The sequence below is a fragment of the Pantherophis guttatus genome, chromosome 18 (assembly GCF_059756535.1).
Source record: "Pantherophis guttatus breed Tessera chromosome 18, ASM5975653v1, whole genome shotgun sequence".
Lineage (NCBI taxonomy): Eukaryota > Metazoa > Chordata > Lepidosauria > Squamata > Colubridae > Pantherophis > Pantherophis guttatus.
Window position 1 is genome coordinate 7,739,599 of NC_142080.1, and position 27,826 is coordinate 7,767,424.

At 46.4% G+C, this 27,826-nt stretch overlaps 2 protein-coding genes across 4 annotated transcripts in view; both read right to left on the minus strand.

The window, feature by feature from the left end:
* SLC29A2 (solute carrier family 29 member 2) overlaps positions 1 to 7,421 on the minus strand; it is a 31,306-nt gene extending 23,885 nt beyond the window's left edge. Inside the window, exon 1 of one of the 2 annotated variants that reach the window (XM_087881137.1) lies at positions 7,319 to 7,421. The gene's annotated coding sequence lies outside the window, so the exon portion shown is untranslated. Of the gene's footprint in view, positions 1 to 4,955; positions 5,179 to 7,318 lie in introns of those variants that run through there. The other variant, XM_060694363.2, reaches the window with a different exon arrangement.
* Positions 7,422 to 11,606: 4,185 nt separating this feature from the next.
* NPAS4 (neuronal PAS domain protein 4) lies at positions 11,607 to 19,736 on the minus strand. Of its 2 annotated transcripts, none has more exons than XM_034424398.3 (8): positions 18,735 to 19,736; positions 18,249 to 18,400; positions 17,747 to 17,849; positions 16,880 to 17,129; positions 15,716 to 15,825; positions 15,456 to 15,594; positions 13,490 to 14,835; positions 11,607 to 11,851 (listed from the first exon to the last, which is right to left on the minus strand). In XM_034424398.3, the coding sequence occupies exons 1-8, from the start codon at positions 18,907 to 18,909 to the stop codon at positions 11,823 to 11,825; spliced, it is 2,304 nt and encodes a 767-aa protein (XP_034280289.2). In that variant the 5' UTR covers positions 18,910 to 19,736; the 3' UTR covers positions 11,607 to 11,822. The 2 variants fall into 2 exon arrangements, with proteins under 2 accessions (XP_034280289.2, XP_034280290.2); XM_034424399.3 differs by having other exon boundaries at positions 15,456 to 15,591; positions 18,735 to 19,059.
* Between the last annotated feature and the right edge of the window lie 8,090 nt (positions 19,737 to 27,826).

Consider the following 27,826-nt stretch of genomic DNA (forward strand, 5'->3'; position numbering starts at 1 on the left):
GTCATTTGCCACCTTCCCAGCCAGCTTCTGACAAGCCAAGTCCACAGAGAAAGCTGGATTCGCTTAACAACTGTGTGATTCGCTTAACAACTGCAGAGATAGGCTTTAACCCCGTGACCCCCCAAAAATAAAAAATAAAAAGTTCGTAAAATCAGGCACAGATGATTTAATAAATGCCTCACTTAGCAACGGAAAAAGATGGGTTCATTAATCATGGTCGTAAGTCGAGGACTTATTCTTCTGTCTCATTCATAGCGGCAAGAAAAGAGATGTTTGTTTTAGAGGTGGCATTTGCCACCGGCAAGGCCAGCAAAGATCTTTAAGAACACGTCTGCCAAATGTTGGGAATGTACTGTAATCAGATACCGGGCTCATACTATCATATGTGGTGGACATGTCCAAAGGGGGGGAAAAAAATACTGGACGAAAATACATACATGGTTAGAGGAAATGTTAAAGCTAGACAGATAGATTTAAAGCCCGAAATATTTTTAGAATAGAATAACAGAGTTGGAAGGGACCTTTGGAGGTCTTCTAGTCCAACCCCCTGCTTAGGCAGGAAACCCTACACCACTTCAGACAAATGGTTGTCCAACATCTTCTTAAAAACTTCCAGTGATGGAGCATTCACGACTTCTGGTGGCAAGTTGTTCCACTGATTAATTGTTCTAATTGTCCTGAAATTTCTCCTTAGTTCTAGGTTGCTTCTCTCCTTGATTAGTTTCCATCCGTTGTTTCTTGTCCTGCTCTCAGGGGCTTTGGAGAATAGCTTGACTCCCTCTTCTTTGGGGCAGCCCCTGAGATATTGGAAGATGCTACCACGTCTCCCCTAGTCCTTCTTTTCATTAAACTAGACATACCCAGTTCCTGCAACCGTTCTTTATATGTTTTATTCTCCCGTCCTCTAATCCTCTTTCTTGTTCTTCTCTTCACTCTTTTCCGTCTCCACATCTTTTTTACATCGTGGCGAGCAAAACTGGATGCAATATTCCAAGTGTGGCCTTATTATAAAGTGGTATTAACACTTCACACGATCTTGATTCTATCCCTCTGTTTATGCAGCCTAAAACTGTGTTGGCTTTTTTTTTTTTTGGCAGCTGCTTTTTGTTAGGTATACTACCAGAAAAATATGATCAAGGGGTTGTATATTTAATATTACAGGTACTGACAGCAGCAAGAATTGTATTTGCACAACAGTGAGACACAATATCAAGAGCCCTGGTGGCGCAGCAGACTAAAAGCACCGTTATTAACACCAGCTTACCTGCAATTACTGCATTTTTAAAATGTTATCTAATTTTAGGTTCTATTTAATTGGGCCAAACTATGTTATAATAATAATTTTAATTAGCAATTTTATGATGTTTGTGTATCTATATTTTTCTTGACTGTACACCGCCTTGAGTCCTACGGGAGAAAGGCGGTATAGAAATATAATAAATAAATAAATAAATTACTGCAAGTTCAAATCTTACCAGGCTCAAGGTTGACTCAGCCTTCCATCCTTTCAAAGGTAGATAAAATGAGGACCCAGACTGTGGGGGCAATAAGCTGACTTTGTATAAATATATACAAAAGGATGAAGGCTATTGCTTAGCGCATTGTAAGCCGCCCTGAGTCTCCGGAGAAGGGCGGCATATAAATCAAATTAAAAAAAAAAAAAACATTGGAAAAAAGGAGGAAATTCCTACATTATGAAAAACATAATTAGATTGTGAGGAAATGGATGGGCTAACATTAAAAGATAAAAGACAAAAAAGACACGGAATATTATTTTTTTTTAACATGGATTAGTTCTTTTTTTTAAAAAAAAAAATTTGATTTATATGCCGCCCTTCTCCGGAGACTCAGGGCGGCTTACAATGCGTTAAGCAATAGCCTTCATACTTTTGTATATTTATACAAAGTCAGCTTATTGCCCCCACAAACTGGGTCCTCATTTTACCTACCTTAGAAAGGATGGAAGGCTGAGTCAACCTTGAGCCTGGCGAGATTTGAACCTGCAGAAATTGCAGGCAGCTGTGTTAATAACAAGGCGCATTAAACCACTGTACTACCAACGGTTCCGTAACGAAGGTAGAAATAAGAAGTTGGAAGAATGCTACTTTCGATGAGTAAACGTTGTTACCATTACTGATATTATGTATAAGTAAATTGACCCAGATAATGCACTGTATAGTTAAGCACTTACGTAAATTAAAAGAAAAATGTACAAATAACATTTATTTTTTTAAAAAAGAGAGAGAGATGTTTGTGCAATTCGGAGCAAAATTGAGAAAACTAGGCTGGGTCAAAGGCTTGTCGGTGCTGGGAAACATTTTTGTGGATGGTTGTTTGATCTAGTGCAGGTGTCGGCAACCTTAAACACTCAGAGTCACAAAGGTCCTAACCAGAAGCCCCCCCCCATTCAATTCTAGAGCTGACCGGAAGTCTGATTTCCCCACCATAGAGTCTCCTCCTAGCATAGCGTCCTTTTTCCTCTCCCTGTCCTAACCGAAAGTCTTATCAATTGCGGAGCCGACCGGTGACAAGGAGTCGCAGAAGAGGGATGAAAGAGCCACATGCGGCTCCAGAGCCGCAGGTTGCCGACCCCGTGATCTAGTGAGTCTTTTAAAACCAGCCACTTCGCACCAGTTAGGCTCGATTCAGGGTTACGACATCCAGAAACCACCTGTCATCCTGACCTTGAAGAATCAAACTTCCGTGAAGATGGCCAGGTGACTAAGCACGGCTCCTACCTGGCCAGGTTAAACCGGCCTGGCCTAACCTCTCTTTTAAATTTTTTAAATTTTTTTTAAAAAATTTCTAAATTTTAAATTTGTCTTATGAATTTGGGGTGTTTTAAATTTCGTTCTCTGGGCCAATTATTTAATTGTATTTTAATGGTTTTTTAACATTTGTATTATATGTATTTTATTTGGCTGTTCACCGCCCTGAGTCCTTCGGGAGTAGGGCGGTATACAAATTTAATTAATTAATAATAATAATAATAATAATAATAATAATAATAATAATAATAATAATAATAATAATAAAAGTCAGAACCGGCGTGTAGGTTTACCTGGCACTCTTATTTATATTCACACCATCATCATCATCATCAAAAAAAAAAAGCTGATAATCAGATTTATATTCCAAAAGTAGGTTATTTGCATCGTCCTGGAGCATTTCTCGAGTGGAGCCAGTGGATTGAGAATTTTCTACACCTAATTGCGTCTGTCTGACTTTGTTTCTATTCTGAAAATTGCTTCCGGATTTTGGGCTTGCAATGAAAAAACACAACAATGAATTTTGGATTTTTGGTTTTGTTAACGAGACGGGCTTCTTGGTATAGAAATGGCTTGTACATGCTGTTGCGTAAAAGCAAAGAAGTTGTGGTTGGGATGTTGTTCTCTTGTGCTAAAGAGAGTCGGAGGTTTGTGCCTTTTTTCCCCGCTTCCCTCCCCCTCTTCTTCGTTTTCCACTACTTTTTACTTTATTTTTCTAAAATCAGAGAGGGGGAGAAAGATGATAGATGGATGGGAAGGGTGGATAGATAGATAGTTAGATAGATAATAGATGATAGATAGAAAGAAAAATAGATGATAGAAAATAGATAGAAAGAAAAATAGATGATAGATAAAAAATAGATGATAGAAAGAAAAAATAGGTAGATGATGAATAGATATCTAGATAGACAGATAGATAGATAATAGATGATAGATAGAAAGAAAAATAGATGATAGAAAATAGATAGAAAGAAAAATAGATGATAGATAGATAAAAAATAGATGATAGAAAGAAAAAATAGGTAGATGATGAATAGATATCTAGATAGACAGATAGATAGATAATAGATGATAGATAGAAAGAAAAACAGATGATAGAAAATAGATAGAAAGAAAAATAGATGATAGATAGATAAAAAATAGATGATAGAAAGAAAAAATAGGTAGATGATGAATAGATATCTAGATAGACAGATAGATAGATAATAGATGATAGATAGAAAGAAAAATAGATGATAGAAAATAGAAAGAAAAATAGATGATAGAAAAATAGATGATAGATAGATAGGTAGGTAGGTAGGTAGGTAGGTAGGTAGGTAGGTAGGTAGGTTACGTAGGTAGACAGACAGACAGAGAGACAGACAGATGGATGAATGAGAGGGAGAGATGATAGAGATAGAATAGAGAGATAGAGAGATGATAGAGAGATAGAGACAGAAAGATGATAGAGATGATAGAGAGAGATAGATGATAGAGAGATGATGATAGAGAGATGATAGAGAGATGAGATAGATGATAGAGAGATAGATAGATAGATAGATGATAGAGATAGAGAGATGACAGATGGAGAGATGATAGATAGATAGATAGATAGATAGATAGATAGATAGATAGATATAAAGAGATGACAGATGGAGAGATGATAGATAGATAGATAGATAGATAGATAGATAGATAGATAGATAGATAGATAGATAAATGAATAGATAGAGATAGAGAGATGACAGATGGAGAGATAGACAGACAGACAGACAGACAGACAGGGACAGAAGGAGCTGGCTTATGGGGTTGGCTTCGCAGAAGGTGGGGGGATTTGCAGGGGCTGCTTGCTGCCTTTACACAAACCACCTTTTCCCGAACCAGGGTCTGATTTGCAGAGATGCCCCACTCGCGGGGGTGGGGGGGGGTTTAACAAGGATGGGGTGTTTCAGACCCGGGTTGGGGTTCCCACACTCCAAACGCCCCAGCCAGGTCTGGTCTGACCTGAGCCTAGTTAACAGGTTTGGGGAGGGGGGGGCTTCCCATGTCCCCTTCAGACGACCCAGAAGTGCCTCTTCCCCCCCCAGCCCCTCTTCTCCTCCCCCGTCCCATCCCCCAACCCCGACCAGCCTTTGGTTGCCCTTCCCAGGAAAACCCGGATTCAGACACACGCCGCGGGTCCCCGGGTCGTGCGAATGCGGCTCCTACCTGGTTCGATCACCGGAGTCGGGGGAGGCGGAGCTTCCGCGGGGAAAAGGCCGGCCTGGCCCCGCCGCGGCTTCTTCCAGGGATGCCCGGAGCCTCCGACCCGGCCGGGGCTTCTGCAGCCGCCGGGCCCGGCTCATTGCGAGACCCTCCTAACCGGCGGGGAGGAGCCGGCCCCGCTCAGCGTCTGCGTGCTGCCACCGCTGCCGTCCTCCCAACGACCTCTGCCGGGGGCTGGCCGCTTGCCTTCCCTCCCTCCCGGCAGCCCGCCCGCCCTGCTGCGCGCTCCCCGGGCTCGGCGGCAGAGCGGCCAGGGAGGAAAGAAGGGATGGGAGAAATAGAGGAGGGAGGGAGGAAGGAAGGGAGGGAGGGGAAAAATAGGGAAAGGAGGAAGGAGAGAAAGAAGAGAGAGGGAGGAAGGAAGAAAAGAAGGAAGGGGAAAAATAGGAGGGGAAGGGTGGGAAGGGAAGGAGGGAAGGAAGGAAAGAAAGAAAGAAAGAGAGAAATAGAGGAGGGAGGGAGGAGGGAAGGAAGAGGGAGAGAGAGGAAGGGAGGGAGGAAGGAAGGAAAGTAGGGGAAAATAGGGAAGGGAGGAATCAGAGAAGGAAGATAGAGGGAAGGAAGGGAAGAAGGAAGGGAAGAAGGAAGGGAGGGAGGGAGGGAGGAAGGAAGGAAGGGGAAAAATAGGGAAGGGAGGAAGGAGAGAAGGAAGATAGAGGGAGGGAGGAGGGAAGAAAAGAAGGAAGGGGAAAAATAGGGGAGGAAGGGTGGGAAGGGAAGGAGGGAAGGAAGGAAAGAAAGAAAGAAAGGGAAAAATAAGGAAGGGAGGAAAGAGAGAAGGAAGAGAGAGGGAGGGAGGGGGAGAGGGAAGGAAGGAAGGAAGGAAAGGGAAAAATAGGGAAGGGAGGGTGGGAAGGAAGAGAGAGGGAGTGAGGGAGGAAGGGGAAAAATAGGGGAAGAAGGGTGGAAAGGAAAGGAGGGAAGGAAGGAAGGAAAGGGAAAAATAGGGAAGGGAGGAAGAGAAGGAAGAGAGAGGGAGTGAGGGAGGAAGGGGAAAAATAGGGGAGGAAGGGTGGAAAGGAAGGAAAGAAAGAAGGGGAAAAATCGGGAAGGGAGGAAGGAGAGGGAAGAGAGAGGGAGGGAGGGAAGGAAGGAAGGAAAGGGAAAAATAGAGAAGGGAGGATGGGAAGGAAAGGAGGGAAGGAAGGAAAGAAAGGGAAAAATAGGGGAGGGAAGGGAGGAAGGAGGGAGGGAAGGAAAGGAGGGAAGGAAAGAAAGGGAAAAACGGAAGGGAGGAAGGAGGGAAGGAAAGGAGGGAAGAGGGAAAAATAGGGAAGGGAAGGAGGGAGGGAAGGAAAGAAAGGAGGGAAGGAAAGGGAAAAATAGGGATGGGAGAGAAGGAAGGAAGGGAGGGTAAAAGGAAAAACGGAAGGAAGCAGAAATAGGGAAGGGAGGGAGGAGTATGGATGTAATGGAGGAAGGGACCCACGGAAGGAAAGAAGGAAGAAAACGAGGGGAGCAAAGAGAGAAATAAAGAGGCAGGCAGGCAGATCAACAAGAGTGCGGGAAGAAGACAGGAAGGTGAGAAAAAGGAAAGGACAGAAGGAATGAAAGAGAGAGAAAGGCAGGCAGGCAAAAGAAGGAGAGAAATAGAGAGGGAAGGAAGGAAGGGAGGGAGGAAAGGAAGAGGGAGACGGAATGAATGAATGAATAAAGGAATTAAAGAAGAAAGAGGAAGGAAGGAAGGAAGGAAGGAAGGAAGGAAGGAAGGAAGGAGAGAGAGGCCAGCCAGGTTCAGCCATCGCTCGAAGATTTGCCTATCTGCGTGCATCCGCGAGGAAGGATCCGTGACCCTGGTTTTGCCCAGGAGACGTGCCAGGCAGGATGAGAGCGCCTGGGCTGCCTTGTTGACACGCGTCATTTAAGCCACGATCGACGTGTGAACGAGCGCCTTCAGTGAGCCATCGGTCTGCTGCCACCCCCCCCACCCCCACGCTGAGCCCGAGTGGCACAGCCCGAACCCACGTGTGGAAACACGCTGCTTTCTCTCCGATCGTCTCGGGACCAGCAACGTAAAGTCGGGTCCGGTGCTTGCAGGCACGGAGGGATGGGAGACCACGAGGAGAAGCCCTTTAAAATGGGATATGCCAAATTGAAAAAACGAGCATCCTAGCAGGTGCAGTCCACCCCTCCCTTTTCAAAAAAAAATAAATCTTATTTTATAAAATCTATTTTTTTTTAACAAAAAGATGATGCACGGATAGCAGGGATTTCCTCTCGCCCCCCCCCCCACTTTGCATGGGAGCTTCAGCCCCCCCCTAAAAAAAGGGGGGGATTAGCCATTCGCAGCACCCCAAACTCCTTACCTTGGCGGGTGATTCTCAGCAAGACACACGTGCAACTCTTGAGTAGCAAGAAACAAAAGGGAAGTGCAATACTTCCGCCAAATGTCCCAGTTCCCGCCAAATTAGTTTTAAAATAACTTTATTATTCTTTTCCCCGGCAGAGGGCGCCCCAAAGCCACGTTTCTTTGTGATGGTGGGGTGGGGGGGGTCTCTATCACTGCAGGTTTTTAAGAAGAAATTGTCAATTGTCCGGATTGATCACACAGCATAGGGTAGGGGTCCTCCTGTGGACTTCAACTCCCAGAATCCCCCAGCCTTCAACTTTAAGACTTGTGGACTTCAACTCCCAGAATTCCCCAGACTTCAACTTTAAGGCCTGTGGACTTCAACTCCCAGAATTCCCCAGCCTGCAACTTTAAGAAGATCGGTGGACGTCAACTCCCAGAATTCCCCAGCCTGCAACTTTAAGACCTGTGGACTTCAGCTCCCAGAATTCCCCAGCCTTCTACTTTAAGACTTGTGGACTTCAACTCCCAGAATTCCCCAGACTTCAACTTTAAGGCCTGTGGACTTCAACTCCCAGAATTCCCCAGCCTTCAACTTTAAGGCCTGTGGACTTCAACTCCCAGAATTCCCCAGCCTTCAACTTTAAGGCCTGTGGACTTCAACTCCCAGAATTCCCCAGCCTGTAACTTTAAAACCTGTGGACTTCAACTCCCAGAATTCCCCAGCCTTCTACTTTAAGGCCTGTGGACCTCAACTCCCAGAATTCCCCAGCCTTCTACTTTAAGACTTGTGGACTTCAACTCCCAGAATACCCCAGCCTTCTACTTTAAGACTTGTGGACTTCAACTCCCAGAATTCCCCAGCCTTCAACTTTAAGGCCTGTGGACTTCAACTCCCAGAATTCCCCCGCCTTCTACTTTAAGGCCTGTGGACTTCAACTCCCAGAATTCCCCAGCCTGTAACTTTAAGGCCTGTGTACTTCAACTCCCAGAATTCCCCAGCCTGCAACTTTAAGGCCTGTGTACTTCAACTCCCAGAATTCCCCAGCCTGCAACTTTAAGACCTGTGTACTTCAACTCCCAGAATTCCCCAGCCTTCAACTTTAAGGCCTGTGGACCTCAACTCCCAGAATTCCCCAGACTTCAACTTTAAGACCTGTGGACCTCAACTCCCAGAATTCCCCAGCCTTCAACTTTAAGGCCTGTGGACTTCAACTCCCAAAATTCCCCAGCCTGCAACTTTAAGGCCTGTGGACTTCAGCTCCCAGAATTCCCCAGCCTTCTACTTTAAGACTTGTGGACTTCAACTCCCAGAATACCCCAGCCTTCTACTTTAAGACTTGTGGACTTCAACTCCCAGAATTCCCCAGCCTTCAACTTTAAGACCTGTGGACTTCAGCTCCCAGAATTCCCCCGCCTTCTACTTTAAGGCCTGTGGACTTCAACTCCCAGAATTCCCCAGCCTGCAACTTTAAGGCCTGTGTACTTCAACTCCCAGAATTCCCCAGCCTGTAACTTTAAGACCTGTGGACTTCAACTCCCAGAATTCCCCAGCCTTCTACTTTAAGACCTGTGGACCTCAACTCCCAGAATTCCCCAGCCTTCTACTTTAAGGCCTGTGGACCTCAACTCCCAGAATTCCCCAGACTTCAACTTTAAGACCTGTGGACCTCAACTCCCAGAATTCCCCAGCCTTCAACTTTAAGGCCTGTGGACTTCAACTCCCAAAATTCCCCAGCCTGCAACTTTAAGGCCTGTGGACTTCAGCTCCCAGAATTCCCCAGCCTTCTACTTTAAGACTTGTGGACTTCAACTCCCAGAATTCCCTAGCCTTCAACTTTAAGACCTGTGGACTTCAGCTCCCAGAATTCCCCCTTCTACTTTAAGGCCTGTGGACTTCAACTCCCAGAATTCCCCAGCCTGCAACTTTAAGGCCTGTGTACTTCAACTCCCAGAATTCCCCAGCCTGTAACTTTAAGACCTGTGGACTTCAACTCCCAGAATTCCCCAGCCTTCAACTTTAAGACCTGTGGACCTCAACTCCCAGAATTCCCCAGCCTTCAACTTTAAGACCTGTGGACCTCAACTCCCAGAATTCCCCAGCCTTCAACTTTAAGACATGTGGACGTCAACTCCCAAACCTGCTGAAACCCACCTCAGGGACCCCCTGCAGATTTAAAAAGCTACCGTTAATTTTAAAACAAACACGCACACACTTTAAAAGCTGCTTCTCCATGTTGTGTTTTTTTTTATTGCAAAAAAAGCTCACATCCAGACTCGGCAAAAAGGCGTCAAGGTTTTCAATAATACCACACACAAGAGCAGGCCACTTTTTATAAAAAAATACAATTTACAGGCGTTGTACTGTTTCGGTTCGTACAAAAGAGGCAAGCCAACTCCGTCCAGTTGCGTTGTGGGGTTGTCGTTTTTTTTTTTCCCCCTGCGCAGCCTTGTTTACAACAACAAGTCCCATTTTTGGACACGACATTCAGAGAAGGCGACCCTCGTAGAAAACTCTTTACCGATGGCAGCGTAATACTGAGAAGGATGTCACAATCGGGACGCGACAATTAAGGGAAGAGTAAGGTAGTGGGGGCTTTTGCGGAGTTGTGGGAAATGAAAGCAGAAAGTTTTGAGACCCCAAAGCCTCCAATTTCTGCTCCGGAGAGGAAGCTGGGAAACGTTTCCGAAGCTTGTCGCAAGCCATATTATTCAAAATTAAATTTTTAAACATGTACATCTAGAACGCAGCAGAATAGAAACATCAGTATTTATCCTGGACCACGGTTCTCGCAAATGTTTTTCCCCGTTTCTCGTGTAGCGCTGTTTACAGAACAACAAAACGCACCGAAGAAAGAGACAATTTTCAGAATATCATCTCCGCCATCTACCGCTGGGTATTTTTTTTTTTTTTTGGCAAGGGTCAGGCCCCAGCCAAAAGTGATGGCGTGACCCCCCCCCCTTGGCGTGGACCAAAAACGAGGGGCGTTCGGGCCTTCGTAAGATATGCTCGGAGGGACCAAAGGATTAGTAAATAAAATCTGAGTAACTCACATGGTGGTTATGTACACAGCAGATTCCACTGTCAAAGGAAATGTTTTGGTCACACCAAAACGGGGGGTGGGTGGGAAGATTTTTTTTTGATATGCAATTGAAACAAGCGAACAACCCCAAAAAATCCCCAAAACCCTGAATTTTTGTTGGAAGCTATAGTTAAGAAAGAAGCCTCGTGTTCTTCATCAGTGGAACAACTTGCCACCAGAAGTTGTTCAATGCTCTAACCCTGGAAGTTTTTTTTAAAGAAGAGATTGGATAACCGTTTGTCTGAAGTGGTGTAGGGTTTCCTGCCTTAAGCAGGGGTTGGACTAGAAGACCTCCAAAGGTCCCTTCCAACTCTGTTATTCTATTCTACCATGAATGACAAACTTGGGAATTTGGGAAAATGATCGACGGATCGATTTTATCCCAAAAGATCCCAAAAGATCCGTAAAAGAATCCTTGGGGACAGATTTAAGGCCTGGGTGAACAGAAGAAGGCCACATCCATATAATGTTCTTGGCAAGAATACAGAAGTGGATGTTTGACTGACTTCCCAGGTTGTGTCTGTGGCCCTAAAATTTCCTGGTGGTCTCCCATCCTGCATGATTTTTTTTTTTTTTCCCAAAATCCGCCATGTGAAACCAATTCAGGTCCCTTCGCACTGTTTCCAGTGCCTTAAGGTGGTGTTGTTTTTTCCTCTGTTGTGTTTAAAAAACAAGGAATTGCCAAGGCTTTTAGGAGCCACAGGAAGCCTTAGGAGCTCAGATTATATACCTCTGATTTAGAGGAACCTGCTAATACTTAAATAACCATCACAAAGCGAATTTAAAAAGAAAGAAAATTGGAATTGGAATTGGAAACAGGTACCCCAAACTTTGAACGGCAGTCTTTCTGTACAAACAGAAATATACTATGCAAGAACAGCAAGGCAATAAAATCCATTATTGCATCACCAGCCATTGGCCCTTACTATCGTAGGTATTCGTACCACCTACACATTCTTTACTCAAGGGAGCAGGGGCGAAAGATTAAGTGACCGGAAGAGGAAAAAATCCTCAAACAGTGCAAAGGTTTTGCTCCAACTTGGCGTTAAATCGTGATTTAAGGAGCCGTTGCCTCTGGTATTTCTTAGTAAATTACATAGAGGTTTTACTCACTACGAGTGAATACGATAACATGTGTGAATCCACTTACAACAAGTCCTTTCCTTAGCTCTGAGTAACTAGTCTCACACCGAAATCTCAGAATCAAGATCTGTGGTTGTTCTTTTTTTTTTTCTTTTCTTTTCTTTTCTTTCCTTTTTTTTTTTTAATAAAAAAAAGGTTTTTTCCTGCCGAAAACCCTCCAACGGAAACTGTTGGGTGCAGGGTTTTTTAAATCCGCAGGATACTTCTGGAGGGTTGGGGGAATTCTTGGTGGATGTAGCTTCTTAAAGATATGACAATATGCCATACGTGGAGAAAGTAAGTCACAGACTTATTTCAAAATGAAGAATCGTTTTCGCTTCCATCTAAAAGAAGGAGACAGAAAGGGGGAGAGAGAGAGAGATCAGTCAACGGATGGCAAACTCCCTTTCCAAGAGCTTCAAAACTCAAATCACATGCTTTCTGGTGCCTGCTCCCCACTTTAAGGACTAGAAACTTGTTTCTAAATCTGAGATGGGCTAATTCTCAGGATTTCTTTCCCAGCCAGCAGACTGGAATTCTGGGAGTTGAAATCCACAAAGATTTAAAACATGCTGGCTGGAGGAATTTGGGGAGTTTTTTTATTTAAGCTTTTTGTTTGGATATGCTGCCAATGAATGCAGCCACTTCGGGCCCCAATTCTGTAAGGCCTCCCCATCCTCCTGCTGGGAATGGGGACTCTCTGAAATTCCCTACTCCTGTCTATGGAGATTCTCACTCGTCCAGGTCCTGGTTGCTCTAAAGGTGCTTTCCAAATGGCAAGTGGACTTCCTAGGGTTTTTTTCCCTTAGGAAACGTTTCGCTTCTCATCCTAGAAGCTTCTTCAGTTCTCTTGGATGAGAAGCAAAACATTCTCAAAGAAAAGAAAAGATGAAGAAAGAAAGAAAGAGAAAGGAAGGAAGGAAGGAAATAAAAAGAGGAAGGAAGGAAGGAAAGAGAAAGAAAGAAAGAAAAGAAAAGAAAAGGGAAGGAAAAGAGAAGGGAAGGAAAAAGGAAAGAAGAAAAGGAAAGGAAAGAAAAAAGGAGGGAAGAAAAAGAAAGGAAGGGAAGGAGAAAGGAAGGAAAGAGAAAAAAGGAAGGAAGGAAAGAAAGAAAGAAGGAAAGAAAAAGAAGGGAAGGAAAAAGGAAGGAACGAAAGAAAGAAAATGGAAGAAAAAGAAGGAAATGAAGGAAGGAAAAAGGAAGGAAAGAGAAAAAAGGAAGGAAGGAAAGAAAAAAGGAAGGAAAGAAAGAAGGAAGGAAAAAGGAAGGAACAAAAGAAAGAAAGAAAATGGAAGAAAAAGAAGGAAATAAAGGAAGGAAAGAGGAAGGAAGAAAAGAAAGAAAAAAGGAAGGAAGGAAAGAAAAAAGGAGGGAAGAAAAAGGAAGGTGAGGAAGGAGAAAGGAAGGAAGGAAAGAAAGAAAAAAGGAAGGAAAGAAAGAAAGAGAGAAGGAAGGAAAAAGGAATGAACGAAAGAAAAAGAAAATGGAAGAAAAAGAAGGAAAGAAAGGAAGGAAAGAGGAAGGAAGGAACGAAAGAAAAAGAAAAAAGGGAAGAAAAAGGTAAAGAAAGGAAGGAAAAAGGAAGGAAAGAAAGAAAAAAGGAAGGAAAGAAAGAAAGAAGAAAAGGGAAGAAAAAGAAGGAAAGGAAGGAAGGAAAGAAAGAAAAAGGAAGGAAAGAAAGAAAGAAAAGGGAAGAAAAAGAAGGAAAGGAAGGAAGGAAAAAGGAAGGAAGGAAAGAGAAAAAAGGAAGGAAAGAAAAGAAAAGGAGGGAAGAAAAAGGAAAGAAGGGAAGGAGAAAGGAAGGAAGGAAAGGAAAGAAAGGAGGAAAGAAGGGAAGGAGAAAGGAAGAAGAAAGAAAGAAAACTACAGCTGCCTTTTGAAAAAGCACCTTTGGGACCCCCCTCCCTACTCTTGCCCCCCTGACACCCTCCCCCAGGTCCCCAAATCCGCTGCCTGTCCCCCCGGCACCCCCCCTGGCTTACCTTCCTGGAAGCCTTTCGGCCTTTGGCTCTGGAGTTGATACAACTCATCTAACCCATCACAGGGAGAGTTTGAGGCACGTGTCTCAAAGGCTGTTTCGAAGGAGGTCAGGTCTTCCAAAAAACATGGCTGTTGTGGAGCCGAGTCCATCCTTGGCGAGGGAGCGAAGGCTCCTGGGCTACTATCTTCGGTGTCCAAGCCGATTGGACTACTGACGTCGCCACCGCAGAACTGGTGGTGAGGGCACCTCATCCCTGCCCCGCCTTTCTCGAACAGAAAGGGAGACAGGTCTTGTAGGAAGGTCTCAAGGGCGTTTTCTTCCAGGAGGTCATTGTCGTCCTCCAGGCAGGTCAAGAGAGAGAAGTCGATGCTCCTCCAGGTTTTGGGCAGTTGGAAATCCGGGCAAGGTTCGGGCACGGGAGACAGTTCAGGGCCGGGGCACGGTGGGACCTCTCGGAGAGCCCCGTGGCCGTCCTCGGCGAGTTCTTGGGAAGCGGTGGAGCCGAACGTCTCGGCCAGGCTACAGATCTGCTGAGCCAGCAGTTCGATTTCGTTCTTCTCCTTCTCGGAATACCGGAAGAAAGTCTGCTTGATGGGTGAGGCTTCCGGAGTCAAGATCCCTTCGGGTACCATAGGCACATCAACGTAGAGGGGACCTCGGATCTCCGGCAAGCTCATGACGATGCAGCCCCCGTTACCGGGGCTATCCGGCGTCGGGGGAAGTTTCTCATAGAGAACATTGCAGGGTTCTTGGGCGTAGAACAGCTCGGTCACGGCGGTGAGGCCGGCGGGAGAGTTGGCGCCGGAAGCCGCCGTCCCCGGAGGCAACACCGCGGGACCGCCTCCGCCGTGGGCTCCGTAAAGCTCTTGAGCTCCAAAGAGGAAAGCGGAACTCTGGTGAGGGGTGTAAGGAGGGGTGCAGAGCAAATCTTTGGACGCAGATTTGCCGCCGGGCTTCTCGCTTGCGAACGTCTGTCCGTAACCTCCTTGCGGGAGGACGAGGTATCCGAAACCTGGTTCTTTGACCAGCAGGCTGAGGGAGGAACCTGGCGGGGCGTCCTCTATAGAGGAGATATTCCCAGGTTCCATCATCTCTTCGGGAAGGCCTTCCGGAGGTTCGCCGAACGCCGAGGGCCCTTCGGGGACCCCGGCGGTCCTGAAATCGAAGGTCGGGGCCACAAGAGTGGCGGTGGGAGTGCCGGCTACGGGCGTGAAGACTTGATCGGGGCTGGACAGTTGTCCAGGAGACAGGAGACTTTCCAAGAAGGTAGTGGTACTTTCAAGCCCGTACGGGCCTTGGGATCCTTCCGCGGAGATTTGTTGCTTCAGGCACCAGGCTTCGGAATCGCTGCGGAGAAAAGGAAGAAGAGAAAGTAAGAAGGAGGTTCCGGGGAGACGTCTGGTCGTCAAGAACAGGCAGAAATCAAATACAGGTAGTCCTCGATTTACGACCGCCATCGATATTGCTAAGGGACAATTTTGTGCAGTGAGTTCTAGTCCTTGCTTTAGGCATGAAAGCCCGCTGGGTGACTTTGGGCCAATCACCAGGAGACTGGGAGTTCTAGTCCCGCCTTAGGCATGAAAGCTTGCTGGGTGACTTTGGGCCAATCACCAGGAGATGGTGAGTTCTAGTCCCGCCTTAGGCATGAAAGCTTGCTGGGTGACTTTGGGCCAATCACCAGGAGATGGTGAGTTCTAGTCCAGCCTGAGGCATGAAAGTCCAGGGGTGACTTTGGGCCAATCACCAGGAGACTGGGAGTTCTAGTCCCACTTTAGGCATTAAAAAAGCTGTCTGGATGACTTTGGGCCAATCTCCAGGAGACGGTGAGTTCTAGTCCTCCCTTAGGCATGAAACCAAGCAGGGTGAATTCTGAGCCAGTCCCTCTCTCTCCCACTTCACAGGGTCACAAAGAACCAACCCATATCTCAAGCCCGCCCACCCCCCAGAAAGAGTTCAAAACGGCATACCTGATGACGTAGTTGTGAGAAACGATGGGGATCTCCGCGGTTTCCAAGCGAAGCAGTGAGTAGATCCAGATCCAGCTTACGCCATCTTTCGCTTGGAGCCGGATCACCATTTCAGTTTGCGTGTTGCTTTGGTCACCTACTGGCATAACAAATAGGAAAAAGGAAAATGAGAGACCCGGTCATCCCCAATCGGTTTCAACCCGTCTGCTACAGGTTGTCCCAAAGGGGTGGTTGAAAAAGACAAGGGTTAAGAAACTCACGCAGTCGGTAATGCTGGGCCGAAGCGTGACTGAGATCTTCAGGGTGGATCAAGCCGTACCACGATTTGCAGAAGAGTTCGCTTTTCTCAAAGCCCAGGTGGAAGATCACGCTAGAATACGAAGAGAAAATAGAGATCAGGGCTTTGCAGCAACCATGGTCCGAGATCTTACAGTCCCCACCCCCTGCCAACATTTTCGACTTTTGAGTTTGGAGCCTGTTTAAATCTTCTCAAACTTGGCTGCTGGAAGACGGGCGAACTTCAACTCCCAGAATTCCCCAGCCCCTTGCCCTCCCCTCCCAGTCACTCCTCGCCTGGCCTTGGAAATCCGAGAGATACAGAGAGAGGGGGGAGAGGGAGAGATACAGAGAGGGGGGAGAGAGAGAGAAACAGAGAAAAGGGTTTTGTGGTTCCCGGTGGTTTTTAACAACTGGTTCTCTGCCCTAATGACCGGCTGGGTAGGCGTGGCTAAGGGAGTCATGTGACTGGGTGGGAGTGAGTGATGTGGATTTGCCCATGCCCACCCAAGTTTTCTGGCTCCCGGTATTTTTTTTCCCATGGAAAACGGGTCCCAAATGTCTCTTTGAGTGTTTAAGGTTGCAGACCCCTGCCCTGGACAGAAGAGAAGTTCTCAACCTTCTGTGGTCTTCCTCGAATTCTCATACTTCCCACTCTGAAAAAATCCCATCCGAGAAGAACCCCAATTCTTTTTTTCAACCGAAGAAGAAATTGTTGGGAAAAATAATATTTTTCAGAATTTTTATGCATGCCTCTTGCATCAACGCTGGTTATTCGATGCCCCTGGTGGACAGAAGATGCCCCTGGCTTAACAAGCCCACCAAATTCTTTCTCAGTCTTTCCTTATGTTCTTCTCAGTCCAGGGACCTCTAAATATGACTATTTTACGATTGGTGGACTTCAACTCCCAGAATTCCTCAGCCATCATGGCTGGCTGTGGGGAATTCTGGGAGTTGAAGTTCACCAGTCGTAAAGTTGGCAAATGCTGGGCTGAGGAATTCTGGGAGTTGAAGTCCACCAGTCTTAAAGTTGGCAAATGCTGGGCTGAGGAATTCTGGGAGTCCACCAGTCTTAAAATCGCCAAGTTTGGAGACCCCTGTTCTAGGTTAGTCCTGACCTTTCACCTTTTTTCCATAAGGCCTCTCACCTTTCAGAGATGTCTACGATGGCCAGGTCTTTTGTGTGGCGACTCTCAAAAGCGGACAGGAAGAACGAATTCTGACCCATTCTGGGCTTAGGATCTAGAGGAGTGCAGAAGGCCGTGAAGACGGGATTGGTGGACCAATAAGAACCCGGAGGAGGTTGGTGGAAGTGTCCGCGAATCAGAACCAGCTTATTTCCTGCGCTTTGACGCCGGATTGTCTTGGAAGTGTTGAAGTGACAACGGAAGAGGCGTTCTGTTTTGGTTCGAGAGACAGAAGAAAAAGAAGAGGGAGATTGAGAGACCAGAAAGTCCATAACACACTGAAGCATGCTCAGACAGGTCACTCTAGCATAAAACATGGATCTGTTCCGCTCTCCTAAACTTGGCAAATCATATTATTTTTTTTCTGAATGAACTGTATTTCTAAATGAATTTCTTAAACACCGTTTACAAGAACGGATTGAATTTCCTCTGAATGGAAACTCCATCCTAGAATCACATTTTTCAATCTTGGCCAATTCAAGATTTGTAGACCTGGGAATTGAAGTCCACACATCTTCAAACAACTACAGTTGACAAGCACTGCCCTTAATTGTTGTTCTCCAGAAATACCGTGGTTTTTTCTCCATACTAATGGAATACCACATTTCATACTCTTTATCGGCTCCTGAACGTGAGTTTTTTTTAATAAAAGTTGAGCTTTCATAGCTTCTCTCTTAAATTAAGCTCTGCAAAGCATCGTTCTGGTCTAACACGTCACCTGTCAACTTTCAAATAGTCATCACGCTAATTTAGCTTTCCTTTTCCACATGTCTATTGCTTCCCCTTCTCTCCTGCACGACACTCACTTCTCAAGAAAGAAACACCTACCGGTATTTAATGGAGAAGGCAACGCCAACTGAGTCTTCATCACAAAATGATCTACCGGATCAATAATGTCGTAGATGCTGTCTCCTTGGGCCACTAAATCCACCTGCAGGCATAAGTGGGAGGAGAACAGTTGTGAAATTAAACTCGCTCCTCTTAGTCATGGAGTCATCAGAAATCTGAGCTTCACATATGGAATCTCCAAAGTCAACAGACTTTCACAAATACATTTACTCCCGTTGAGAAAAATAACCTCTTAAAGGGCTATAGCCATGTTACAGACAAGCTGCTTATGGAGACTATATAGGACTAATTTAATAATTAATCCCAGCCTTGGAGAAACTGAAAGGCTATAGCTTCAATGAAATGCTCTTGTAATACAACTCAACGCAAGGTTAGCCTGATGTTAAAACCCAGGATAATTCAAAGGAGGGCTATCATTTCCCTTATTTTACAGTCAAGGTATTACTCTTCCCCTCTTTATCAGTCTGCCCATGGTACGTACCATAGAATGTCCCAAGTGCTCAGTTACGGTTTCCGACACATAGATGAGTTTGCCTTCACCCGTGAACGCCAAAAGGAAACCGGGAAGGGTCTGCATGAAATCGTCTAAATCCAGGGAAGAAAGCAAGCCCTCAAGGCCCTCCAAAGTCTCACCTGTTGAGAAACAGGATGGGTTTAATTATGATGATGATGATGATCATTATTATTGTAAAAAGCCCTCCATTCGTATCTCATTTCAGCACCGTGGACAGCGGTTACTACAAGTAAAGTCTCAGGGAGCTGTTTCAGCACCACGGACAGCATCCCAGTGCAACCTCCATTGGCCGTTTCAGCACCATGGAGAGAGACCTGTTGAGTTTCCACAAGGACAGGCACTTCAGGAAGGCAGCCCCTCGCCCAACTTCAGAAGTAAACCCACCCACCCACCCCGCTCTCTTAAGATCCTCCACTTTCCCCCAAGCTCCCTCCGAGGGTCTTCCGAACCTACCTCTGGAGAAGAAGATGGATTTCCGCGTATAGATGCAAGCCAGCGACATGATGTGGAGATAAGAGAGCCGAAGTTTATCACCTTCGGCAATGGGCAACAGGTCCTTGAGATGCCGGATCTCCGCGTTGATTTGATCCCGCCGTGCCTTGGAGGCTCCTTTCGTAGACCGGTACATCTCGGCTGGGAAGAAGATCCGTGCAGCTCAGCCGCCTCCGTCTCTCTTTCTTTCTTTCTCTCTCTCTCTCTCTCTCTCTCGGATGCCTGCCTGTGGATCTGTCGAAGATGCCTGCTTTCCATCTTTTATAGGCTGTTGGAAGTGTGGGCACTGGCATATTAAGGAAAATGGGGCGGGAAGAGTTGTTCAGATCAATGGAGGGAGAGGGTTGCCAGAGCCAGCTCTCCCCCCGCTTCTATGGGCTTGGGGGAACCCTACGTCACTGGCTTCTGAATGACGTGGTGAGCAAGGGTGGGGGGGGGAGGCCGGAGGAGGAAACCAAGGAAACACTGCACCGAATTAGGAGACGAAACAAGAGTCTTGAGTGTCGGAATCACAGCTCTGCGTGCCTGTTTTTCCTCTCTCTTCAGTCCCAGAAATTTAGCACTGGCACTAACATCTTCTTCCTTCTCTTTTCCTTTCTTGTAAAAAATAAATAAATAAAAAAAAATCTTGTTCTTTCTCAAATCCATCCTTTCCTTTCCTTTCTTTCTTTCCTTCTTTTCTTTCTTTCCTTCCTTCCTTTTCTTCTCTCTTTCATGTCTCTTACTCTCAAAGCCACGTAGCCGATCTTTTCTGCTTCTTGTTATTCTTTCCTCTTTTTCTTTATTCTTACGTTCCATCGCAATCTATTCCTCGGTCTTTGTCGGGTCCGAAGTAAAAATGGGTCTGATTTTATTCCTGATTTTTTCACCCCTGCTCTTAAAACCCAAATACTGGAGGAAAAGGGGGGACATCCAAATTGCAGGGTTATTAGGCCTGAACCGTGTGAAAAATCAACTCAGAATGATGTATCTTAATATGTGTGTCTCCTGCCATTCTTTTCTATCTATCTGTCTATCTATCTATCTATCTATCTATCTATCTATCTATCTATCTATCTATCTATCATCTATCTATCTATCTATCTATCTATCTATCTATCTATCTATCTATCTATCTATCTATCTATCTATCTGTGGCCAGTCAGTCAGTCGGTCAGTCTCTGTCTGTCTGTCTATCTGTCTATCTATCTACTGTATATCCATATTTGTCTATCTATCTGCCTATCTATATATCTATCTGCCTATCATCTATCCATCCATCCATATCTATCTCTCTATCTCTCTATCATCTATCTATCATCTATCCATCTATCTGCCTATCTATCATCTATCTATCTATCATCTATCCATCTATCTGCCTATCTATCATCAATCTATCTATCATCTATCCATCTATCTATCTGCCTATCTATCTATCTATCTATCATCTATCCATCTATCTATCTGCCTATCTGCCTATCTATCTATCTATCTATCTATCTATCTATCTATCTATCTATCTATCTATCTATCTGTGGCCAGTCAGTCAGTCAGTCAGTCTCTGTCTGTCTGTCTGTGTCTATCTATCTACTGTATATCCATATTTGTCTATCTATCTGCCTATCTATATATCTATCTATCTGCCTATCATCCATCCATCCATCCATCCATCCATCCATCCATCCATATCTATCTATCTATCTATCTATCTATCTATCTATCTATCTATCTATCTATCTATCTATCTATCTGCCTATCTATCTATTATCTATCTATCATCTATCTATCTATCTATCTATCTATCTATCTATCTATCTATCTATCTATCTATCTATCTATCTATCTATCTATTGTATATATATATAGGGGGGATGTGTGATTATTTATTTCCCCCTGGTTGTAAGGACAGCCTTTGTAGTTAAAAGTGGCTGTTTTTGATGCAGTCTCAAAACAAAAAAGAAATATTTACTAGTAAGATTATCAGCAGCATTCCAGGGGGGTAAATCTGTTCTTTTCCCCTTTCCTCCCCAAAATTATTCTATTTAAAAAAGAACAACTTTTCAGAACAGATTCTGAATGTTTATCTTTTTTCTCTCCCATTTATTCATAAAATAAAGTGTTGTGGGTATATTTTTATTTAGGATTTCTGTCCAGGAATTTTCCCTTCTCGCCCCCCCCCAAAAAAAGCCATCGAAAGAGTGAATCTATTCTGGTTTTCTTTTAAACTTCCCAGTAAATAAACAAGCCAGGCCTTAAATAACGTTCTCTTCTGTGAAGGCCAAAAATAGACCCAGCAAAAAAAAAAAAAGAGAGAGAGAGAGAGAAAAGGTTCTTTTTGAGCTCTGCGGTTGCTAAGCAACCACGAAAAGTGACAGCATTCCATCTCCCATTTGGGATGATTCTTATTCTTCTTCGTTTTTTCTTTCTTTCTTTACTTCCTTTTTTTTCTCTCCTCCTTTCCCCTTTGCAGAGATAACCTAAATTAGTTCGCTTTGCTTTTGCATAAATCTCTGGTTCCATATAAGGCGTGAAAGCTGAGATGGGGTGGGAGGCGACTTTGCTCTTTGTGGTTTGGGAGAATCCTGCCTTTGTGGTTGGAAGTTGCCAGAAACTGGGATGGAGGGATGGAGAGAGGAAGTTAGAAGCTGTCCCCCAAAACTATGCAGGGTCCTGTCTTCAGGAATATTGGGTTTGCTTTTAGCATCTCTCCTTCCTTCCTTCCTTCCTCCATCCCTCCCTTCCCTCTTCCTTTCCTTCCTTCCCTCCTTCCTTCTTCCCTTCCCTCCCTTTCTTCATCCCTCCCTCATCCCTTTCCTTTCTTTCCTTCCTTCCTTCCTATCTTGCTTGCTTGCTTCCTCCCCTTCCCTCCCTCCCTTCTCCTTCCCTTCCCTCTCCCTCCCTTTTCTTCATCCCTCTCTCATCCCTTTCCTTGCCTTCCTTCCTTCCTAGCTTGCTTGCTTGCTTCCCCCTTCCTTTCTTTTTTCCTTCCTTCCATCCCTCCCTCCTCCTTCCCTCTCTCCCTTTTCTTCATCCCTCTCTCATCCCTTTCCTTGCCTTCCTTCCTTCCTAGTTTCCTTGCTTCCTCCCTCTTCCCTCCTTCCCTTTCTTCTTTCCTTCCTTCCATTCTTCCTTCCTTCCCTCCCTCCTCCTTCCCTTCCCTCTCCCTCCCTTTTCTTCATCCCTCTCTCATCCCTTTCCTTTCCTTCCTTCCTAGCTTGCTTGCTTCCTCCCCTTCCCTCCCTCCCTTCTTTCCTTCCCTTCCCTCTCCCTCCCTTTTCTTCATCCCTCTCTCTCCTTCCTTCATCTCTCCCTTCCTTCCTTTTTCCCCTTCCTTCCATTTTTTCTTTCCTCCTTCCTTCCCTTCCCTCCCCTCTTCCCGCTTTCCTTCATCCCACCCTCATCCTTTTCCTTCCTTCCTTCCTATCTTGCTTGCTTCCTCCCCTTCCCTCTATCCCTCCTTCCCTTCTTTCCTCCCTCCCTCCCTCCCTTTCTTTTCTCTTTCTTTCCTTCCTTCCTTTCCTTGCCTTCCCTTCCCTCTTCCCATCATCCAGTCCTGTAACAGCTCCAGTTAAGTTATGGGTGTTGATTTCCCAAGGAGAAGAACTTGACAGTTATACAATTATCACTTTTTCTGCAATGCAGACAGACTGTTTATGCAACGGACTGATCCAGGAACGGCAATTCCTAAAAAGTCCAATTTGACTCCAGTGTTGTCTTTCTGGGCAAAACCAGAAACGAGCCGAAAAACATGCCAGATGCAAGAAAGGGAAGAGATGCCAATGTGCGAATTCCAAGCTGCAGAAGATCCAGCTGGATAAGCGACGTGTGGATTTCACCCCCCTAGAAAACGCTGCAAGATTCTATGTTCTAACGTTCGCATTCTATGCTCTCTAATTAACCAGTGGAACAACCTGCCTCCAGAAGTTATGGGAGCTCCATCAATGGAGTATTTTAAAGAAGAGACTGCACAGCCATCGGTCTGAAATGGTCTAGGGCAGGGGTCTGCAAACCTTAAACACTCAAAGAGCCATTTGGACCCGTTTCCCACAGAAAAGAAAACACCGGGAGCCACAAAACCTCGGTGGGTGTGACCGACTCAACGTCACTCACTTCCACCAGTCACATGACACCCCCCCTAGCCACGCCTACCCAGCCGGTCATTAGGGCAGAGAACCAGTTGTTAAAAAACACCGGGAACCACAAAATCCTTTTGACATCTCTCTCTCTCTCCCTCCCTCCCTCCCTTCTCTCTTTCCCTCTCTCCCTGTATCTCTCTCTGTCTCTCTCTCCCCTCCCTCCCTCTCTATATCTCTCTCTGTCTCTCTCTCTTCCCCTCTCTCTGTATCTCTCTGTCTCTGCCCTGGCCACTTCTCCATCCCTCTGCCATAGCCCTTAACCTTCTCAGGCCAGGTGAGGAGTGACTGGGAGGGGAGGGGCCAGCCAGTGGTGGGATCACCTGTCAGGGAGAGCCACAGCAGAGGGCCCAAAGAGCCACATGTGGCTCCAGAGCCGCAGGTTGCTGACACCCGGTATAGGGTCTCCTGCTTGATCAGGGGGTTGGACTAGAAGACCTCCAAGGTCCCTGAACCTTTGGTAAAAACTCAAGGTTAGAGATTGTCAAATATTCTGTCAAGAGCCTTGGTAGTACAGGGGTTTAAGGCACCCTGTTATTAAGCTTATTAAGACCAGCTGCCTGCAATTACTGCAGGCTTCGAATCTCGCCAAGGCTCAAGGTTGACTCAGCCTTCCATCCTTTCTAAGGTAGGTAAATTGAGGACCCAGTTTGTGGGGGCAATAAGCTGACTTTGTATAAATATATACAAAAGGATGAAGGCTATTGCTGAGCACATTGTAAGCCGCCCTGAGTCTTCGGAGAAGGGCGGCATATAAATCAAATTAAAAAAAAAAAGAAAAGCTATGCATAGCCTTGCCAAGTTGGCCGGATCTCTAGCAAGGTCAGAGTTGATTAGGATTTGGTGTGGGGACCATAAGGAAGCTCAAGGAAGTTGCAAAGGTGGGGAGAGCACGTCGCTACTTCAACCTCGCCAAGAAAAATCGCACGGACGGAGCCATGAAGTTATCAGGAGCGGCATTTGATTTGTAGAATCCCATGAAAAATCTTCTTAAGCACCAGCAGGTGGCAGTATTCGGCTGACATTGCCTGGGCTACCCATTTCAACAGGCGATCATCGCCTGCTTAGGACATGGATGGAAGGCCACCAGGAGATCTCAGAGCTACAGGCTAGCTAGACTGAGAAGTTTTTTTTTTTTTTTTTTTAAAGAAACATGGTGGGAATAATTAGTGGCAAACCACATCTGCGCAACTGCCAATAAAACTATCTGGACTTATTCGCGTTGCAGTCTCCCGGGGGTCACATGATCCCTGGGGTGGGCTTCAAAATTTTTAGCAAGGAGTACTCTGCCCAGTTGCTGGGTGGGTGTGGCCATGGTGGGCATGGCCTAGTCAGCCTCCTGCACCATGGGGGGGGGTATTTTGCCCTCCCCAGGCTCCAGAGGCTTTCCTCGAGCCTCCGGGAGGGTGAAAACGACCTCCCCAGGCTCCAGAGGCTCTCTTGAACTTCCGGTAGGCCCGTTTTTCGCCCTCCCCGAGCCTCCGCACATGCCTTGCACTTACCTGCATTCAAAACAGGCCAGGTGGGGACTCCTGGGAAGGGCGGGGTGGTGGTGTGGGCGGGGCCACCAAGGAGTGGGATTTGGGGGTTCTCCTCACTGCACAGAATCTTAGCTAGTGGTTCTCCCGAACCCCTTCGAACCCCCAACAGCCCACCCCTGCGTGATCCCCTTTGGCGACCCAACCGACAAGCCAAAGTCAAGGGGCAAACCAGATTCACTTAACAGCCGTGTCACAACTGCAGTGATTTCGCTGAACGACAGTGGCAGGCAAGGCAGTACAATGGGGCGAAAACTTCGCAACTGTTCTGACTTAGCCACAGAAATTAGGGGCTCAATGGGGGTCGTAAGCAGAGATGGTATTCAGCTGGTTCGGACGTAATGCTGTCCTATTTAGCCACAATTTCAAGGCCGGGCACATGCGCGGATGGCGCCCGCGGTGAACCGGTGGCAAGAATATGTGAAACCTACTGCTGGCTGTAAGTCGAGAACTACCTACTATTGGATTGGGGACAAAGCAAAGGAATGCAACGACGGTAATCGCCTTTGGTGAACCTGGGTTTAAGAATGTGTGAAGAATGTGTGAAGGTGGTGTGAAGGTAGCCCAGTGTTGTGACCCAGGTCCAAGTAGGTTGTAATCGACGCAAACGGTTCCAAAACAAACAGACTTTATTAGGGCAGCTGAGAATTAACTCATTGGCAGTGTCATCCAAACTAAATCAAAACAAACTCTTCATAACACAAATTCTTCAGTCTAATCACCAACCTTGGTAGAATTAGGCAAACTGCCAAAGGCTTCTCTTGGCAAAAGTTCAGAAGCAGAAGACGCCGACAAGAGATAAGTGCAGCAAGACTATCAACGTTGTTTTCCGACAAAGAGCCCAAGAGCCGTTGCTGGTTTTATAAGCCTTATGGGAGGGGCCAATCATCTCTTGGCCTTACTCCTGAGTCGTCCTCTTTGCTTTAGCTGCTCCTTCTGGCAGCTCTTCTCATACGTGCACTAGGAACAGGCTCCTCCTGTTCCTCTGCCTCTCTGCTGTCAGCCGCTGGAGGCTCCGGAGTCCGCACATCGCTCCCCGATGGCCCTGGCCCCATCTCTGCCTCCGACGCAGAGCCCTCATCTGGGCCTTCCCCAGCCTCCAGGACTGGCCCCTGTTCTTCCTCAGCCTCATCGCTGTCCGACTCCGCTGCCAGCTCCACAGGCTGCGGGCGGACCACAACACCCATGCACATGGGGTCAAGAAAGGAATGGGGTTGAGCAGGGGGTTGGGCTCTAAGGTCCCTTCCCAGCTCTATACCGATCGATTGACTGAAGATGGCGGCAGACTGAAAGGCAGGTCAACTCCCAGCTGAGCGTTGACTGGAGTGAATCATGGTTGCATTCTGACTGTGAATCACTGTCATTGTGGCAACACTCGGTGGGTTTGGGAGAGGAGGGGGGGGAAGAAGGGTTTTAGAAAGGGGAGGGGAAAGAGAGAGAGAGAGAGAGAAACTTTTGGGGAGGGGGGCAACTGATACCTGCAGGAGGGTTTGCTTTTCCTGGTCCTTCCTCCCCAAATTCTCCCTTTTTTTTTTGGTTCTTCAAATCCATCCTCTCTCTTTGCCAAAGTTGACTTGAGTGTTTGCTCTTCCCAACAACTCTTCCCCCCCACCCCCACTTTCACCTCTTTTCTGCTAATTTGGGCTCTGAATCAAAGAGCTAAAAACAGCAACGGGCCAGCTAAATATAGCAGCCCGGAGTGCGTATAGAGACACACATATCTACAAACACACACACACACACACACAGAGACAACCAGCCTGTGCTTTGTAATTCAGTCTCTGTAACGTCCAAGCATTTTGCTGCAGCGTGTGGGGGCGGCCAGTGCTGTAGCCGGCAGCCAGAGAACTGAGAAAGAAGGGAGGGAGGGAGAGGGAGAGAAAACGAGTGGGCGGTTTTGCAATCAGGTTGTACTTTTTCCCCAATAAGGGGAAGATCGTAAATAACTCGGCGAAGAGGGAGGGGGGGTGGGTTCGAACCCGGAAAGGAGACTTTTCCCAAAGCCCAAACTGTGTATACTGTACCCATGCAAGGAGAAGCCAGAGACGGGCCTGTTGTTGAGAAAATGAATCCTGGAGGAATGTAATAGCGATAGCACTTATATACCGCTTTACAGCCCTCTCTAAGCGGTTTACAGAGTCAGCCTCTTGCCCCCCCCCCCAACCATCTGGGTCCTCATTTTTCCCACCTGAGAAGGACGGAAGGCTGAGTTAACCTTGAGCCGGTCAGGATCGAACTGCTGGCAGCGGGCAGAGTTAGCCTGCAATCCTGCATTCTAAGCACTGGGAAAAGAAGGAAGGAAGGAAGGAAGGAAGGAAGGAAGGAAGGAAGGAAGGAAGGAAGGAAGGAAGGAAGGAAGGAAGGGGGGAGGGAAGGAACGAAGGAGGGAGGGAGGGAGGGAGGGAGGGAGGGAGGAAGGAAGGAAGGAAGGAAGGAAGGTAGCAATAGCACTTAAGACTTATATACCACTTCACAGTGCTTTACCCCTCTCTAAGCGGTTTACAGAGTCAGCCTCTTGCCCCCCCAACAATCTGGGTCCTCATTTTTCCCACCTGGGAAGGACAGAAGGCTGAGTCAACCTTGAGCCGGTCAGGATCGAACTGCTGGCAGTGGGCAGAGTTAACCTGCAATCCTGCATTCTGAGCACTGGGAAGAGAAGGAAGGAAGGAAGGACGGACGGACAGAAGGCTGAGTCAACCTTGAGCCCGGTGAGATTTGAACGGCCAAATTGCAGGCAGCCGGCAGGCAGCAGAAGTAGCCTGCAGTACCGCACTGCTAACCACTGCACCACTGTGGTTACAGGGATGCTGCAATGGTCGTTAAGTGTGAAAAATGGTCATAAGTCAGGGGAGCTCATATCTGGGAAATGTCTATGGAGATTCTCAAGTCATCCAGGTCCCGGTTGTCCCAAAGGTGATTTGTTTTCAAGAGGCAACTGAACTTCCTTGGTTTTTTTCTTTGAAGACATTTCCCTTCTCATCCCAGAAGCTTCTTCAGCTCCGACTAGGATAGTGGGAATAGTGAGAGCGGAAGAAGCTTCTGGGATGAGAAGGGAAACGTCTTCAAAAAGGAAAAAAAAAAACCCCAAGAAAAGTCCTGGAAAAGCAACTTTGGGACAATCGGGACCTGGGATGATCTCGACAAGATTTTTAGCTATACAATTTGGGGGTGAATGGTGGGAGAGTAGGAACGGATTTCCAGAGGAGGAAAAAAAAAAGGACTGAGAATCTCGACAGACTTCCATCCCTGGAGGTTTTTAAGAAGAGATCGGACAGCCATCTGTCTGATATGGGTACAGGGTCTCTTCCTTGAGCACGAGGGGGTTGGACTAGAAGACCTCTAAGGTCCCTTCCGACTCTTGCTATTCTTTGGGTGAGCAAAGCTCTCCTGATCCATTCTAGCA